Here is a 16,164-nt window from a genome sequence, read left to right as displayed (position 1 = left end):
CTGGAGCCAGTGGGTCTGGCGACAAATATGTAGCGAGGGCCAGCCGACTAGAGCATACAGGTCGCAGTGGTATAAGGTGCTTTAGTGACAAAACAGATGGCACTGTGATAAACTGCATCCAGTTTGCTGAGTAGAGCTATTTTGTAGATGACATCGCCGAAGTCTAAGATCGGTAGGCTAGTCAGTTTTACTAGGGTAAGTTTGGCGGCGTGAGTGAAGGAGGCTTTGTTGCGGAATAGAAAGCCGACTCTAGATTTGATTTTCGATTGGAGATGTTTGATATGAGTCTGGAAGGAGAGTTTACAGTCTAGCCAGACACCTAGGTACTTATAGATGTCCACATATTCAAGGTCGGAACCATCCAGGGTGGTGATGCTAGTCAGGCGTCCGGGTGCCGGCAGCGAGCGGTTGAAAAGCATGCATTTGGTTTTACTAGCGTTTAAGAGCAGTTGGAGGCCACGGAAGGAGTGTTGTATGGCATTGAAGCTCGTTTGGAGGTTAGATAGCACAGTGTCCAAGGACGGGCCGGAAGTATACAGAATGGTGTCGTCTGCGTATAGGTGGATCAGGGAATCGCCCGCAGCAAGAGCAACATCATTGATATATACAGAGAAAAGAGTTGGCCCGAGAATTGAACCCTGTGGCACCCCCATAGAGACTGCCAGAGGACCGGACAGCATGCCCTCCGATTTGACACACTGAACTCTGTCTGCAAAGTAGTTGGTGAACCAGGCAAGGCAGTCATCAGAAAAACTGAGGCTACTGAGTCTGCCGATAAGAATATGGTGATTGACAGAGTCGAAAGCCCTGGCAAGGTCGATGAAGACTGCTGCACAGTACTGTTCATTGCACGCAGAGTCAGGGTATATGCAACAGTTTGGGCCGACTGGCTCGTTGCGAACTAATTTGCCAGAATTTTACGTAATTATGACAAAACATTGAAAGTTGTGCAATGTAACAGGAATATTTAGATTTATGGATGGCACCCGTTAGATAAAATACGGAACCGTTCCGTATTTCACTGAAAGAATAAACGTTTTGATTTCGAGATGATAGTTTCCGGTTTCGACCATATTAGTGACCTACGGCGCGTATTTCTGTGTTATTATGTTAGACTTAATTATATGATTTGATAGAGCAGTCTGACTGAGCAATGGTAGGCACCAGCAGGCTCGTAAGCATTCATTCAGACAGCACTTTTGTGCCTTTTGCCAGCAGCTCTTCGCAATGCTTCAAGCATTGCGCTGTTTATGACTTCAAGCCTAAGCCTATCAACTCCCGAGATTAGGCTGGTGTAACCAATGTGAAATGGCTTGCTAGTTAGCGGGGTGCGCACTAATAGCGTTTCAAACGTCACTCGCTCCGAGACTTGGACTAGTCGTTCCCCTTGCCCTGCAAGGGCCGCAGCTTTTGTGGAGCAATGGGTAACGCTGCTTCGAGGGTGGCTGTCAATGTGTTCCTGGTTCGAGCCCAGGTAGGAGCGAGGAGAGGGACGAAAGCTATACTGTTACACTGGCAATACTAAAGTGCCTATAAGAACATCCAATAGTCAAAGGTATATGAAATACACATCGTATAGAGAGAAATAGTCCTATAATAACTACAACCTAAACTTTCTTACCTGGGAATATTGAAGACTCATGTTAAAAGGAACCACCAGCTTTCATATGTTCTCATGTTCTGAGCAAGAAACTTAAACGTTAGCTGTCTTACATGGCACATATTCCACTTTTACTTTCTTTTCCAACACATTGTTTTTGCATTATTTAAACCAAATTGAACACGTTTCATTATTTATTTGAGGCTAAATTGATTTTAGTTATGTATTCTGTTAAGTTAAAATAAGTGTTCATTCAGTATTGTTGTAATTATTACAAATAAAATAAATTGGTATCAGGCTTTTTTTGGTCCTCCAATAATTGGTATCGGCGTTGAAAAATCATAATCGGTCAACCTCTTAATGTGGACGCCAAGGAACCTGAAGCTCTCAACCTGCTCCACTACAGCCCCGTCGATGAGAATGGGGGTGTGCTAGGTCCTCCTTTTCCTGTTGTCCACAATTTCCTTTGTCTTGATCAGGTTGAGAGAGAGAGGTGGTTGTCCTTGCACCACACGGTCAGATCGCTGAGCTCCTTCCTACAAGCTGTCTCATTGTTGTCGGTGATAAGGCCTACCACTGTTGTGTCATCGGCAAAATTAATGATGGTGTTGGAGTTTTCCCTGCAGTCATGAGTGAACAGGGAGTACAGGAGGGGACTGAGCACGCACCCCTGAGGGGCCCTAGTGTTGAGGATCAGTGGATGTGTTGTTACCTACCCTTACCACCTGTGGTCAGCCTGTCAGGAAGTCCAGGATCCAGTTGCAGAGGGAGGTGTTTAGTCCCAGGGTCCTTAGCTTAGTGTTGAGCTTTGAGGGCACTATGGTGTTGAACGCTGAGCTGTAGTCAATGAATTGCATTCTCACATAGGTGTTCCTTTTGTCTAGGTGTGAAAGGGCAGTGTGGAGTGCAATAGGGATTGCATCATCTGTGGATCTGCTGGTGTGGTATGCAAATTGGAGTGAATCTATGGTTTCTAGGATAATGGTGTTGATGTGAGCCATGACCAGCCTTTCAAAGCACTTCATGGCTACAGACATTTAGGCAGGTTACCTTAGTGTCCTTGGACACAGGGACTTTGGTCTGCTTGAAACATGTTGGTATTACAGACCCAGACAGGGAGAGGTTGAAAATGTCAGTGAAGACACTTGGAGTACACGTCCTGGTAATCCGCCCGGCGGCCTTGTAAATGTTGACCTGTTTAACGGTCTCACTCCCATTGGCTATGGAGAGCGTGATCACAGTTATTCGGAACAGGTGATGCTCTCATCCATGTTTCAGTGTTACTTGCCTCAAAGCGAGCATAGACATTATTTAGCTCATCTGGTAGGCTTGTGTCACTGGGCAGCTCTTGACTGTGCTTCCCTTTGTAGTCTGTAATAGTTCGCAAGCTTCTGCCACAGCCGATGTGCGTCGAAGCCGGTGTAATACGATTCGATGTTAGTCCTGTATTGACGCTTTGCCTGTTTGATGGTTTGTTGGAGGGCATAGCGGGATTTCTTATTAGCTTCCAGGTTATAGTCCCGCTCCTTGAAAGCGTCAGTGCGAATGTTGCCTGTAATCCATGGCTTCTGGTTGGGGTATGTTATAGATTATGAAAATGAGTGCTGTTTTTGTCTGAATACCGGTCATGTATTTTTTTATATTCCGTGGCATATAATTTATTTTAAATTTACATTATTTGAAAAGTACCCAACAGCCGATGTGGTCAGTGTGATGAAACACAGGGCTATAACACAGGCTCTTTTTATGATTGTGGTAAAGCAGACATGTTGACAGTGTCAATGAGCCAGTAAGCGCAGCACTGCCATACCGATGTTAGGTAAGTGTTTACGTCTGCTTGAGAGAATCTGTAGATAGTCTTTAAATGGGACTCTGCTTCATAGAGGGGCGTTGCGGTGACAATAGCGGAGCCAGGCATTGTCTATAGGCTCCCCGGCCTGGGGCCCCTGAACGAGACCTCTGAGGAATGCCAACGTTCCTGCTCATTCCCTGACGGCACTCTCCCACGACAAATCCCCTTCTCGTTCTTTCTCTCGCTCTCTCTTTCTCTCGCTCTCTCTCTCTCACTTCACCCTATTTTCTAACCACTGCTTTCTTATTCTGTCTCACTGTTTTAGAAGTGAGATCATTCTGGTTGGGTGGTATTTATTATTTTTATTTTATTTAACTAGGCAAGAGGTTGTTGGTGGTAAATTATAGTTGGATTAGGACTGCTACAGTGAGGAAAGCTTATCAACTTTGGCCATTGGCATGAAGCCAGATGTGATTGGGATAATCATCTATTGCGCACCAACTGTTTGTGCTAACAAACAAAATAATGAGCCGATGCTGGAGGGCTGAACACTAGCCTGGCTGTGCCACCCTGGTTGTGGTGTGACAATGACAAGTGAACAACAAACACAAAGCCAGATGAAATCCCCAGCTCTGCTCTGTGCTAGGAGCTTGACTCAGCATGTCCAAACTTACTCTTATCATTCTGTTGTGTTGTTCTGGTTTCACCTCAAAACGACATCCAAGCAGAGTATAGTGTTTCTGTTGTTACTGGTGACATTTTTAAAGAGGACTGACATCATTTAGCGTGTAGCTGGAATTAGCACTCAGGTAGTATGGGGATGTCGAGTGTAATGGCAGTGACGCTGTGCAGGGACTTAGACTATGTTCTTTCATATATGGTTGTGTTTGTTTTAATTTAGCAACATGTAAACTCCCTATAAGTGAAGGTCACCCCTCTCATTCGGCCTTACTCCAGCGTGAATGTTAGATTTGTCATTTCCTGTTTGTGTTGTATGGGAGGCTCCAGGGGGCTTCGGAAATAGAACCCCACCTCCCTCTCTCAAGGTCATCAGTGGTTAACCAGACCACTCATCCCTCTCACCACTGGAGAATGAGAGTAACCTTATATGTGTGGGGGTGTACACTCATCGGCCAGTTTTTTTAGGTATACCACCCGTTCACGAAAATAGTTTGCTCCTACAGACAGTGAGTCACGTGACCGTGGCTTGCTATAAAAAACAGGCATCGAGACATTCCGTTACTGTTCGATTGAACGTTACAATGGGAATAACGAGTGACCTAAGCAACTTTCAGCGTGGTATGATTATCGGTGCCAAGGCGTGCCGGTTCCAGTATCTCAGAAACGGATGGCCTCACGCATGAGTGTCTAGGGTTTCCTGAGAATTGTGCGAATTCGGCGGCAGTTCTTTGGGCGAAAACAGCTTGTTGATGAGGTCGAAGGAAAATGGTAAGAATCGTGTAAGCTAACAAGCAGACCACAAACAGGCAAATAACGGTGCAGTATAACAGTGGTGTGCAGAATGGCATCTCAGAACACACAACTCATCGGTCCTTGTTAAAAACAGAAAGAAGTGGCTCTAGTGTGCACACGATCACCGACACTGGACAATTGAGGAGTGGAAAGACATTCCCTGGTCATACAAATCCCGGTTCCTGTTGAGTCGTGCTGATGGCAGTCAGGATTGGGGCCGTAAGTAGTAGGAGTCCATGGCCCCATCCTGCCTGGTGTCAACGGTACAGGCTGGTACAGGCTGGTGGTGGTGTAATTGTATGGTGAATGTTTTCCTGGCACACGTTAGGAACCCCCGATACCAATTGAGCAACGTTTCCATGTCACGAAAAATTCAGGCTGTTCTGGAGGCAAATGGGGTCCGACGCGGTACTTGATGGGTGTACCTAATAAACTGGCCATTGAGTGCATGATGCATGTGATCATTTTGCTAGGTTACATGTGGTCTTTGGCCTTTTGCTTAAATTCCTTCTTGTCTCTTTTAACGGTTACTGTAATGTAGCCCATTCTGTGCCATAGTAAACTATTGACTGGCTGTTTTAAAACAGCCAGTTTTATGTTCCTGTATTTTTTAAAAGTCAATTCAAAGGTTAGTACCAACATCAGACCATAATCTTTGATCATAAAAATCTGCTTAACACTGCCTCTGTTGTGGAGGTAACATCACTGACATCACCAGCCCCTGACCATGACGGAAGGAGGACTTCCTGAGTCCCGCATTTCAGAGTTTAGACAGCAGCAGCACGTTTTCAGCTCTCCCACCTCAGTCTGTCACACTGTTGAGAACTAAAGCGGCTCTAACACAGCCGGTTTGAAGTGGTTCCCATCCACTCTGCAGCGCGTGACTAGTCTCCACTCCTCTGGACCCACGTGTGGGGCAGTAAACACTGTTGATTGGTCTTTTGTCGCGCCTGAGCAGGGGGGAGGGTGGTGAGGCCCAGGAATGTTCCCAACACCACAAGGACAGGGCTGGCTGTGCTGGGAGGCTGCCAGGTGGCTTAGGCCCAGCTGTTTATGGGCTGTGGAAGCTATATCTGCTCAACCATTTGAAGAGCCTGTTTACATTCAAATCACTGAGGTGGCGTGACTGTTTGAGGGAAAGAGAGAATGCAGTTCGGGGGGAGAAGGAAGTGAGGAAGTTTGCCATTGGCCTGAGAAGCTTGAGCCCCAGGGGAGTTGTTATTGTATTGTTACAAACTACAGAAGGTCTTCTCTGTCGTCTTCCTGCTCCCCAGTAACTCCTGTCCTGAGACTTAGGAGGTATGTGTGCAGTGGGCCAGTCTGTTAGATGTCTGGCTGCAGAAGGATAGAGCCATGCCGGTTTAATAGTATTGATTACAGTGTGTTGTTGGCTATACGGTAGAGAGGGAGGAGGGCAGAAGGTAAGTCTCTGCTTTTCTAATCCTTTGTCTGTAGTGCTAGTACTGTAAAGCATGCTCAACCTTTGATTCTTGAAGTTAGCGGATAACTCTTATGCTGTATGATGGTTGTTTCAGTCACAGTTGGTCAGATGGATAGAATAGTTTATTTGCTGAACCACGGATGGATGGCAGTTGGATCTAAGTGAGATATTGAGGAATGAATGAGGCCTGAAGCTTGGGCCACAGGAATTACAGGGTTAGAAAGCTAGAGAGAGGTGTAAACAGATTAATACCAGATTAGTTCCCAGTGCTTGGATTAGCATTCTGACGACGTCTGAAGTTAGCCGCAAGGGAGGAGTGTCAATCTCCAGTCCCTCAGGCCAGATGGAGACTCTACTGTAATTCTGCTCCCCAAGTATGTTCTCATACACTCTTCTCTACTCAGTCTGTGAGTGTTTTGGAACTTTGGCAGCTGGGAATTTATATCTTATCGTGTTTTGTCATTTTCTCAAATGTTAACCAAATGTTTCACATGAGGTGTTTTGAGTCCGTGTAATTGATGGGTCACTACTCTTGGGAGGAGGTACTGTGTTATGGTCCAAAGCAGGAGAATGCTTAACACAGTTACAGTACGTAGGAAATGTTTTCCACACTTCTAACCCAGACAGCAATGGTAATTGTGTCTTTTTAGGAGGTTGGTTTGCACAACACACACTTGAGATATTGTCTTGTGACTTAGAAGGCAGTATTTTGGAGAGTCAGTGAAATGTCTGGGGAAGAATGTGAGGAATCTGATCAGTTTTCCCAAATCTGTCTGAGCTTGGAATTTAAATTTGTGGAGCATTTTTTTGATGGTCACAATTTAGAAGTAACCACAGGCTTGTTGAAGTTCGGGACAAAGCTTTGCTTGTTCGGGTTACTGTCATCTGTGTGTGTGTGTGTGTGTGTTTTTATCAGTAGTTATCTCTTTAAATCCAAACCCAGATCTCATCCTTCCCTTATTCTCTTTCTATTCCAGAGAGCGCTCTCAGAGATGGCAGCCTTCCCCAGGGTCTAAGGCAGCAATGTTGGTTAAAGTAAACACTGTCAGCCGGATCCAGCCTGGAGGCCCATCTAGCCCGGACCTGCAGCTCCGCCACCACAACACACACACACACAACAAGCCCAACGGCCACCAGGCCTTCACCCTCCACCCCGTCAGCAGCAAACCCCCGGGGGCTCACTCCTGCTCCACCCAGGGCTACAAGACCGCACCCTCCGGCAAGATGGCTGCCGACGCCCGGCAGGCCCACCACTTAAGAAAGACCGGCAACGGCAGCTTCTGTCTGGTGTCCTCTGACCCTCCCCAAACTCCCAGCAGTCACAGGTCCCAGCCCAGCACCCCCAGGTCAGTGTCACCACAGTATGCCTCCACACCTCACCTCTACGACGACCCGGGAAAAGAGTGTCCCATCTATGATGAGCCTCCTGTGGACATGGAGGTGGAGGGGGCTCACCTCCATAATGAGCCTAGTGGTCTATCCCGTCTCACCCCCACACACAGCCTGCAAAAGCCCAGGCTCCTCCAGCACCCTGGCTCCTCTCACTCCGAATCCAGGCACAAGAGGAACCCTTCTGCCTCTGACTACAGCCCTGCTGGCCTGGAGTGCATCAAGCACATGGTTGTTGTGGACCCAAAACAGGGCCTCCTCTCCACCTCCCCCGGTCCCACCCGCACCCCCTCCCCCACACCACGATCAGACCCCCTCTTGGCCGAGCCCCAGTCCCAGCCACGGGGGCAGCAGAGGGAGCCAGGGACCCTGGAGAAGAAGCAGACATGGCGAGCCCTGGAGGCCAGTGTCTTGAGGGCAGTGGAGGCTCGTCACAGCAGGCAGAGCAGCCAGGCCTCGCAGGACTTCCCCACACCTCCATGCCCCCAGACCACCGCCACCTACCAGGACTCTGGCTACTCCACTGGCCCCTCTCCGAGCCTGAGGAGGAAGAGCCGGCGGAGGCTGGGGGCCGGAGGCCGGCCTGGCTCAGTGGGCAGCAGCGGAGAGCTGTGTGCCCTTAACGAGAGGCTGATGGCGGAGATGAGAGAGGTGGTGAGCCGCTCCAATACCATGAGGGAGATGAAGGCTGGAGGCCTGGGGGCAGAGATTGGCGAGAGGGGCGCAGTTCCCCGGACACGTTCCCCTGTGGACTCCCTGCAGTGGTATGGAGGAGGAGGAAGGTGTGCGTCACGAGAAGACGTCCCCTCCGCCAGCCGCTCGCTGAGCAGGGGGGGTAATCATGGCAACCCGGCCCTGCCACCCCTGGAGATGCCTGGTAGGCAGAAGAGGACCTATGAGAAGGTGGACACCTTGGAGAAGAGCATCACCAGTCAGGCCGGCCTTTCCTCACCAGACACCCCTGGACCTCCCTCAGAGGTAAGCATACACTCCAGTATTTGTCTCTGTCTGACTGTGAGAGTGAGGAGAAATATGGGAAGACCTTGGAAGTCCACTCCTGATAAATGGATTAGTTCTGGTTTGTCTGCTTAGTTAACTCTGACTGGTGCCTGTTGTTGTGTGGTCTGTTTATGTGGAACAGTTTATTTTTCTTTGGATTCTGTTTTGTTTTGTCTGGAGGTGGTTACATTGCTGCTGCCTTTCCAGGGCTACTTTTATTGCTAGATTACTTAGGATGTCTCTATGCCAAGTTAAATACATTAACAGAAGTATTTAAATTCATGGTTTTGTGTTTGTCTCCCATTTTCAGAGGTTAAAAAATTCTGAACAGAGTAAAGACAGATTAGGTCATTATGCGTATTATAAAACTGGATAAATGTACTAATGGTATTTTAACTAAGCAGAGTAATTCACACAGATGGGATGGACAGAAGTGATAACTTGCTTGCTGTCAGAAGCTTGAATTATTAGGCTAGTACAGGTGCACATGATTTGTGCAAAGCCTCAGTGCTATGAAACCTACCATTTTATAATCCCAAACCCTTTCAACAATGCACTTACTTCACCCACCCCACTCCATATGTATTTATGAAGTTTCAGGAATCTAATGAAACTATAGAGCTAATAAGTCTGAGGTTCAGTTGAAATTTAAAATAAGTCCTGAAATCAATAAGACTGGCGATTAGAATCTGACTGAGAGAAACATAAGGTGCCGGGGAAGATGCAACACCTTAAACATTCTAATCAGGAGCGGCAGGCTCAGGGGCCCCACTGGACCAATATATGGCTCAGGCATGGTGCCTGTGAGCTTAGCGCTACCTGTCCCCCTCTGACTGTCCTACACCTGGCCAACGCAGCAGGCCCCTGTCCCTCTGTGCCAGCTCTCTGCCTGGGTATCAGGAGCCTGGGCCAAGCGTGGGAGATCCAGGACATGGCTCCCCCTGGTCAGGAAGGAGGGCCACTGTGGCCCAGATGGCACAAGTTTGGCAGGGAGAGCTGGGTACGGGTGGGGTTCAGAGGCTGGTGCCATGAGGGGTTTGTACTGAAGCAATGGCATTTATACAAATATAGGAAACAATCCCCTAATCCTGTACTGAAATGTTCTACAGACCTGCTGTTATATCATGATACACACAGATTTGCTCGTACAGAATACACACAAACACTATTGGTTGTTGGCTATACCCCATGTGAAGTTTTGGCTGCATTGGTCTAGCCTCTCAGAAGCAGAACATTTACAATTTTTTTTTTTTTTTTTTTTTAAACAGTGAACCCAGTGGTTTAAAGCCAGCATGGAAATGTGATCTGTTTTCAATGTGTAATCTATACAACTCTGAATATTTGATACTGAAATCTGTTTTAGAGACTTGTTTTATTTAACTCTGCTGTTGAATTACCACCATGTCATGGGGCATCTGTAAGCTATCTGTGTATAAGAGAAGAGGAATTATAGAATGTATCATTCATACTGTAAATGTTCCTTTGCCTTGTTAAACTTGCCCGTGGTTCCATTTGATCTCAAACAGTGACCCATACCACTCATTTAACACCATTAAGACCATATGACCATAAAGAAGTGCCGCCAAACCCAAATCCATACGGTCTAGGCACACTTTACTACTATATTACATCATAGTCAAATTAAAGAGAGATGCTGAACGTTTTATGTTCAGATAGTACATTCCTGCTGTGAATTGGCCTGGGTTTCTTGATGTTTCTCTGACTAGAGCTGCATTACTGGTTTGGTTTTTGCTGTGAGGGGCGGTGACTGTGGACAGGGCTCCGTATCCCACTTGGGATAAGATGAAGGATTTGCACATGTAGTCTTAAAGGAGCTGTGGGTCAGGCAGAACAGAGGTAGGGCCTCTCATATCACTCTAAGCTCCTCACCTTCTCCTGACAAAAAGGTCCATTTAGATATTGGGGAATTTTTGGTGGACGCGGCTTTAGAAAATGTATTTGCCGGTCCTGCAACAATTTTCCCTCGAGCCCTCGCATTGCAGAGCAAAGGTAAAGCAGCCTCGACGACACTGAGGAGCCTGCAGCTGTGGACAGCCATACATGCAGCTGTGGACAGCCATACATACTGCTGCACTGACGCTTTCTCTTTCCCTCTTTCCTCTTTTCTCCTCTGTTTTCCCTCTCTCTCTCTCCCCTGAAGGTGGGGACCCTGGAACTGAAGGCTCAGTTGGACAGCAGGAAGAAAGGTATGGTGGACGGACGAACAGGCTCACTGGGCCCACATCACCAACGTTCCGTCTCCCATGACAACATAGAGGGAGAAGGAAGAGGAGGAATAGGAGGCTCCTACCACCAGCTCTCTTATGCCACCCTGCGCAAGCCCCCGCCCCCAGACACCTCAGGCATGGCGGACTGGGCCAGCAAGCACCTGAACATGCACACCCAGGGCCTGTTCCGCCGCCGTGTCTCCATCGCCAACATGCTCTCCTGGAACCGCGGCTCCATCAAGAAGCCCATGCTGGTGACCAGCGACCGTGCCGTGAGGAAGGAAGCCTGTGAGATGTTCAAGCTGGTCCAGGCCTACATGGGAGACAGACCCTCACGGCTGGACCGTCGCCACGCCGCCCTGCTCATCGTCACCAAGTGCTGGGGCATGCAGGGCCTGAGGGATGAGCTGTATGTGCAGCTGGTGAGGCAGACCACAGGCAACACCAGCCCTAGGAGCCTGGCGGCAGGCTGGGAGCTGATGGCTGTCAGCCTGGCCTTCTTCGCCCCCTCTCCCAAGTTCCGATGCTACCTGGAGGGATACATCCAGAGGCACACGGATCCGAGCAGTGACAAGAAACGTGAGTCTCAAACTGAGCAACAGGGTGGGTCACCTTTCTCTCTCTTTGTTTCGTCACTGTCTGTGTGTCTGTCACTATCAGCATGATGGGTATAGCTTGATGTGTGTGAGGATTTTGAAGTGTTTTTTTCCCTCTCCTCTTCTCTCCTGTTTGCTCTTCGAGAATGTTATTTGATTTTCTGAATCGGCTTTTAACCTTTGCCTTATTTCCTGGTTTCCAGTGGCTCAGTTCATACTAGACCAGCAGGACATGAAGCTGAAGAAGAACTCAAAGTCCAGAAAGAAACGGAAACAGAACACTGATGAAGAAGGTAGGTCTGAGATCACTTAGGCAGCATTATAAAGATTTGTGTTTAGTGTGGGGTGAGTTTTCCTAAGGAGGACGTCTGTTGGAGAGTGCTGAAGTGAGAGACCAATCATTTATTTATTATTTTCTCATGGGTAGGAAGCCATTACATATCAAACATGGTTCATATCTCACTGCAGATTAAGAATTTGGAGAAATGGGAATTTATGATTTGTCACTTGACTACCATGCTAATATGCAGAACTTCCCTGGTAGATGTATTAAATGGTTTTCACAAAATACCAGTGGAGGTGGTAAGGGAGCTGAAGGATAAGAATTTCTATAGAGATACAATAGGGGGCCATGTTAGTGTTCCTCTCTGGCAGCCCCACATTGTGATTTAGGTAGCCTACTCACTGCATTGACCCCAATAGACGGATTGCCTGACAAAGGCACGAAAATGATGCGTGCGCATCGCAGGGGTAAAAAGGCTGTGTTATGATTCTAAACAGCAAGATAGCTGGCAACAATGACAAGAAGCTGTCACGTGGGGAATTGTTGGTGGCTCGTTTCAGTTTGTTGTATTGTTATTGATACCATGTCTTGATTTCACTTGTGTCATGTCTACTAAAATGGTTAAAATTCCCTGGCTAGCTAACAACAACTTCAACCATGTTTGAGAGACAAGTGCTCATTCTGCAAATGCATGTATGTTTCCAATAAACATTCAAAGAGGAAATATAGTTGACATGTTATCAACAATCCTTTGATTCTAAGTCAATCCTGTCTGTTTTGCCCCAAACCTGCACACTCATTAGTCTTGTTGCGATAGGGCAACCCACAATATCAGCCGTGATGATGTCATCAGAGAGGAACCTACCCGTCTAAGTGGCAGTGACCACAATGGTGAACCCACACACATTGTTCATCAATGGCTGTAACGTCAACCTATTGTACACACTGGATAAAATCAGTGACTCGCAGGCCATGAGGAATGGCTACCCTTCATGGGAGTGACTCACTGTAGAGGTCTTGAGATAGAGGCAGGAATAATGACTTGAGGGAAAGGGCTATTGTATTGCTCACGATGTGGACCCACCAGCCAATCGCAAGGGAAAGCCTCCTCATGAACAGCATGAGAGCTGCTGTCTGGATAGATGAGCTGAAATGAAGGGTGGTGTTGTGACCACAGCATGGAGCAGCTGTGAGCAGAGTGGTGGGAGGGAGTAGTGTGTGTGGGAACTGGAGGCCTCTTGTCTTTTCTTGAGCTGGTCTGAGGGCCTTGCTTACTTTGGTTTAAAAACTTTGCTGAGGTAGCATCACTAAACTGATACCCCGGGAGAATCTAACAGATGTAGGCAGACCGTCTGGACCCAGAAGTTAACAGGTGTCATCATTACAGTCTTTGACTTGTGCTCTTAATCCTCTGAGGGGTGATTTCTCATGGGCTCTGGTTGTTTCGTTGTTGTTTTGCCTTATCAAAACTAAATTTTCATTTGGACCACCGCTGGTGTTCAAACCTGCTCTCAGGCTGGGTAAAAAAAAGTAGTCAAACTCTTGCTTTTCTTCCCCTAATGATTAGTTAATTCAGGGAATCTTGGGAAAAACAGTGTGTTTTCCCTGAGATCAATGGGAAATTATAGTTATGATCTCTGTAATTAGCTGTAATTACAGTCAAACTGGGACAGATTAACGATGGCGGTGTACATGCATGAGTCAGTCACCTGTTTGCTATAAATCCAGGGTCTTTCAGTCTAGAGAACATTCCAGGAAGGATATTTTTCATCGCAGCAAAAAATTCTCCATCTGGCCAGGGCTCAGCCACCTGAGAGAGTTCTCTGGGAAGGAAGGGAGATGGTTGAGATCCCATGGGTGTGATAGGGAGGCTCTGGGATGGAAGTGGAGACCTGTTTATGTGTAAATTTGAGTTACCACAGTGACGACAGCCTGTAGTACGGAAATTATGCGGTTCTCTTAGGAAGTGGCTCATAAATTTGGAGCATGATTGTTGAGTGCCTTGTTCCATTACTTTTCGAGGCCCAGTCATGATTATTTAATTCCTCAAATGTATCTTACTTCAGAAAATACACCCAAGTACAGGGAACGAGGCAGACCGCTAGAGTTTGGGTCTGTAGGTAGGGGTACTGCTCCCTCCAGTGTACTAAGTGTCTGTCTGACGAATCAGCTGGGACAGGATGTGCTGGCTGGCTGGCTCCATTCTCCCAGCTTTTCTTTCTATACCGGGACAGTTGAGACGTGTATACTCTGATCCCCTTATGCCAGAATCACACAGCCAGCATCTCTCCAATTACTGCCTTGGAAATATCTGACATCTATGGGAACAAATTGCCTGTGCATTTAGTGAGGAATTGTTCAACCCTTTTATCTGTTGTTTTGGTTGAAAACCAAGGCTCCTTAGAGGATTCACTCACTGAGCAGACGTATCTATGAAGGTGTGACGTGCAGCTATAGTAAGAGCTGTATTTCCCATGGTGTTGGGTTACTGAGTCGCATTCCTCAGTGTTACAGTGGCCCTGTCTTCCTTCTCTCGTCACAGGTCTGCCCATCAGCACGTATGCAAAGTTCTGCTATCGCAAACTACAGAAAGTGGCCATAACTGGAGGCAAAAAGGTGAGTTGAGAAGTGAGCATGGCAAAGGGGCAGAGAATGACAAGGGAAAATAGTATTTGTCACAAAGGTATTTAAAAATGCCCAAATCGAGAAGGCAGTCAAAACACAACCCCACCCTGAATGTCCCTATTTGTTTAATACTCAAAGGGTTCCTAACCAATACAGATGTTGATAAAGATATTAATAATGCTAGAGAGATAAACATGGACATTAGTCAGAAACATATGGATAGATTCTTAGTCACAGGGCTTACATACACACAAGACAGTCTATTTCAGATATAATCTTTGATGTTAACAGTCATAGACAAAGTCTTACATGAACAGTGTAAAATATAGTCCTAGTCGTCACACTGTGAACCTCCCCTGCAGGGTCTTCGTAAGCCAACTCTGGAGGAGATTGACCACAGCAGACGGGCCATCGTGACCCCCTCCCTGTTTGGCAGCTCCTTGGACGAGGTGATGGAGCGCCAGAGTGAACTCTTCCCAGACAGGAAGCTACCCTGGGTACAGGTCCAGCTCTCCCAATACGTCCTGGCACTGGGAGGGGCCCAGACTGAGGGCATCTTCAGGTGAGAAGGATGGACAGGGTCAGCAAATCACCTCATTTGACTTGGTGTATTCATCAGTGAGGTGTGGGTTTGTGTTGTGTGTTTAGCAGGGTCGCGGTCATAAAAGGAGATCTAGTGAGGATCTAGACAAATGTATGCCAGCCTTGGTGGGTGGTCTCCTGAAGCAGTACAGTTTAAAGCAAACATTCCCTGTGTACTCTACTGTAAAGAGATTGACAGCAGAGCAAACATTGCATACCACTGCTCAAGAGCCCCTGGAGACCAGCAATGTTTCATTTGATACTTTATAAAAAATGTTTACACTTTTGTTTTTGCATGAGGTCATGGGCTTTCAATCATGTTGTTAGAGCTATTCTCATATCTGTGATTTGTGAGTAAGTATTTTTATTTGGTCTGAATTTCTGTAGATTATTCTATTAGGTTTGAATTTGTTTGGAGGAGTATTTATTCTCAACATAAACGTTATACCCCACCCACTACAATGTTTCATGGGCGATAAGGAGCTTTGGTATTTTTTTTCTCCTACTCCAGCTAATACAGAACAGGCCTATTCACCATGGTTATTATCATAGTCAGTCCCTAAATCCAAACAAATTCCTCCAATTAACAACATGATACTCCCAGTGCCGTTTGTGTCATAATAACCGTTTCACCATGTTATAATGGGTTTTCAAGCTATGCCACTGAACATACCTGTAGATTGGTAATAGTGGGTGTTATAGTTCCCCCTAGTGGCCATGCAGTGCAACTGAATACTGAATTAGAACACTTGTTCTGAAGGGTGCCTGGCGATATCGATGAAGTCAACGCATTGAAGCTCCAGGTCGACCAATGGCGGATCCCAGAAAACCTCTCAGACCCCAACGTACCTGGTGAGTTAGTCTGTACCTCTGCTATTATCTTTGCGTGTGTGTGTTAGTGTTAACACTGTCCCCGTCTCCTCTAGCCTCCCTGATGAAGCTGTGGTATCGTGAGTTGGAGGAGCCTCTCATCCCCATGGCCTTCTACAAGCAGTGTGTCAGTAACTATGATGACCCTGTGGCAGCCATTACTGTTGTACAGTGTCTGCCTGAGCTCAACAGACTGGTGCTGTGCTACTTCATCCACTTCCTGCAGGTAATAACCACGACACAGAACACCACAGCTAATACAATACAGTCATACTGACACAACTAT

General features: G+C 47.0%; 1 protein-coding gene across 3 annotated transcripts in view; it reads left to right on the top strand.

Annotated features, from left to right (window-relative positions):
* Positions 1 to 16,164, top strand: part of LOC118399844 (rho GTPase-activating protein 39-like) — a 51,179-nt gene that overhangs the window by 32,897 nt on the left and 2,118 nt on the right. For 2 of the 3 annotated variants that reach the window (XM_052473316.1, XM_052473318.1), the window contains exons 3-9: positions 7,284 to 8,673; positions 10,856 to 11,525; positions 11,722 to 11,811; positions 14,344 to 14,417; positions 14,789 to 14,988; positions 15,769 to 15,860; positions 15,935 to 16,104. In XM_052473316.1, the coding sequence (XP_052329276.1) occupies positions 7,284 to 8,673; positions 10,856 to 11,525; positions 11,722 to 11,811; positions 14,344 to 14,417; positions 14,789 to 14,988; positions 15,769 to 15,860; positions 15,935 to 16,104 (2,686 nt within the window). The remainder of the gene's footprint in view (positions 1 to 7,283; positions 8,674 to 10,855; positions 11,526 to 11,721; positions 11,812 to 14,343; positions 14,418 to 14,788; positions 14,989 to 15,768; positions 15,861 to 15,934; positions 16,105 to 16,164) is intronic. The other variant, XM_052473317.1, reaches the window with a different exon arrangement.

This window comes from Oncorhynchus keta, chromosome 21 (assembly GCF_023373465.1).
Source record: "Oncorhynchus keta strain PuntledgeMale-10-30-2019 chromosome 21, Oket_V2, whole genome shotgun sequence".
NCBI classification, from domain to species: Eukaryota; Metazoa; Chordata; class Actinopteri; order Salmoniformes; family Salmonidae; genus Oncorhynchus; species Oncorhynchus keta.
This window is presented reverse-complemented; position numbering and strand designations above follow the sequence as displayed.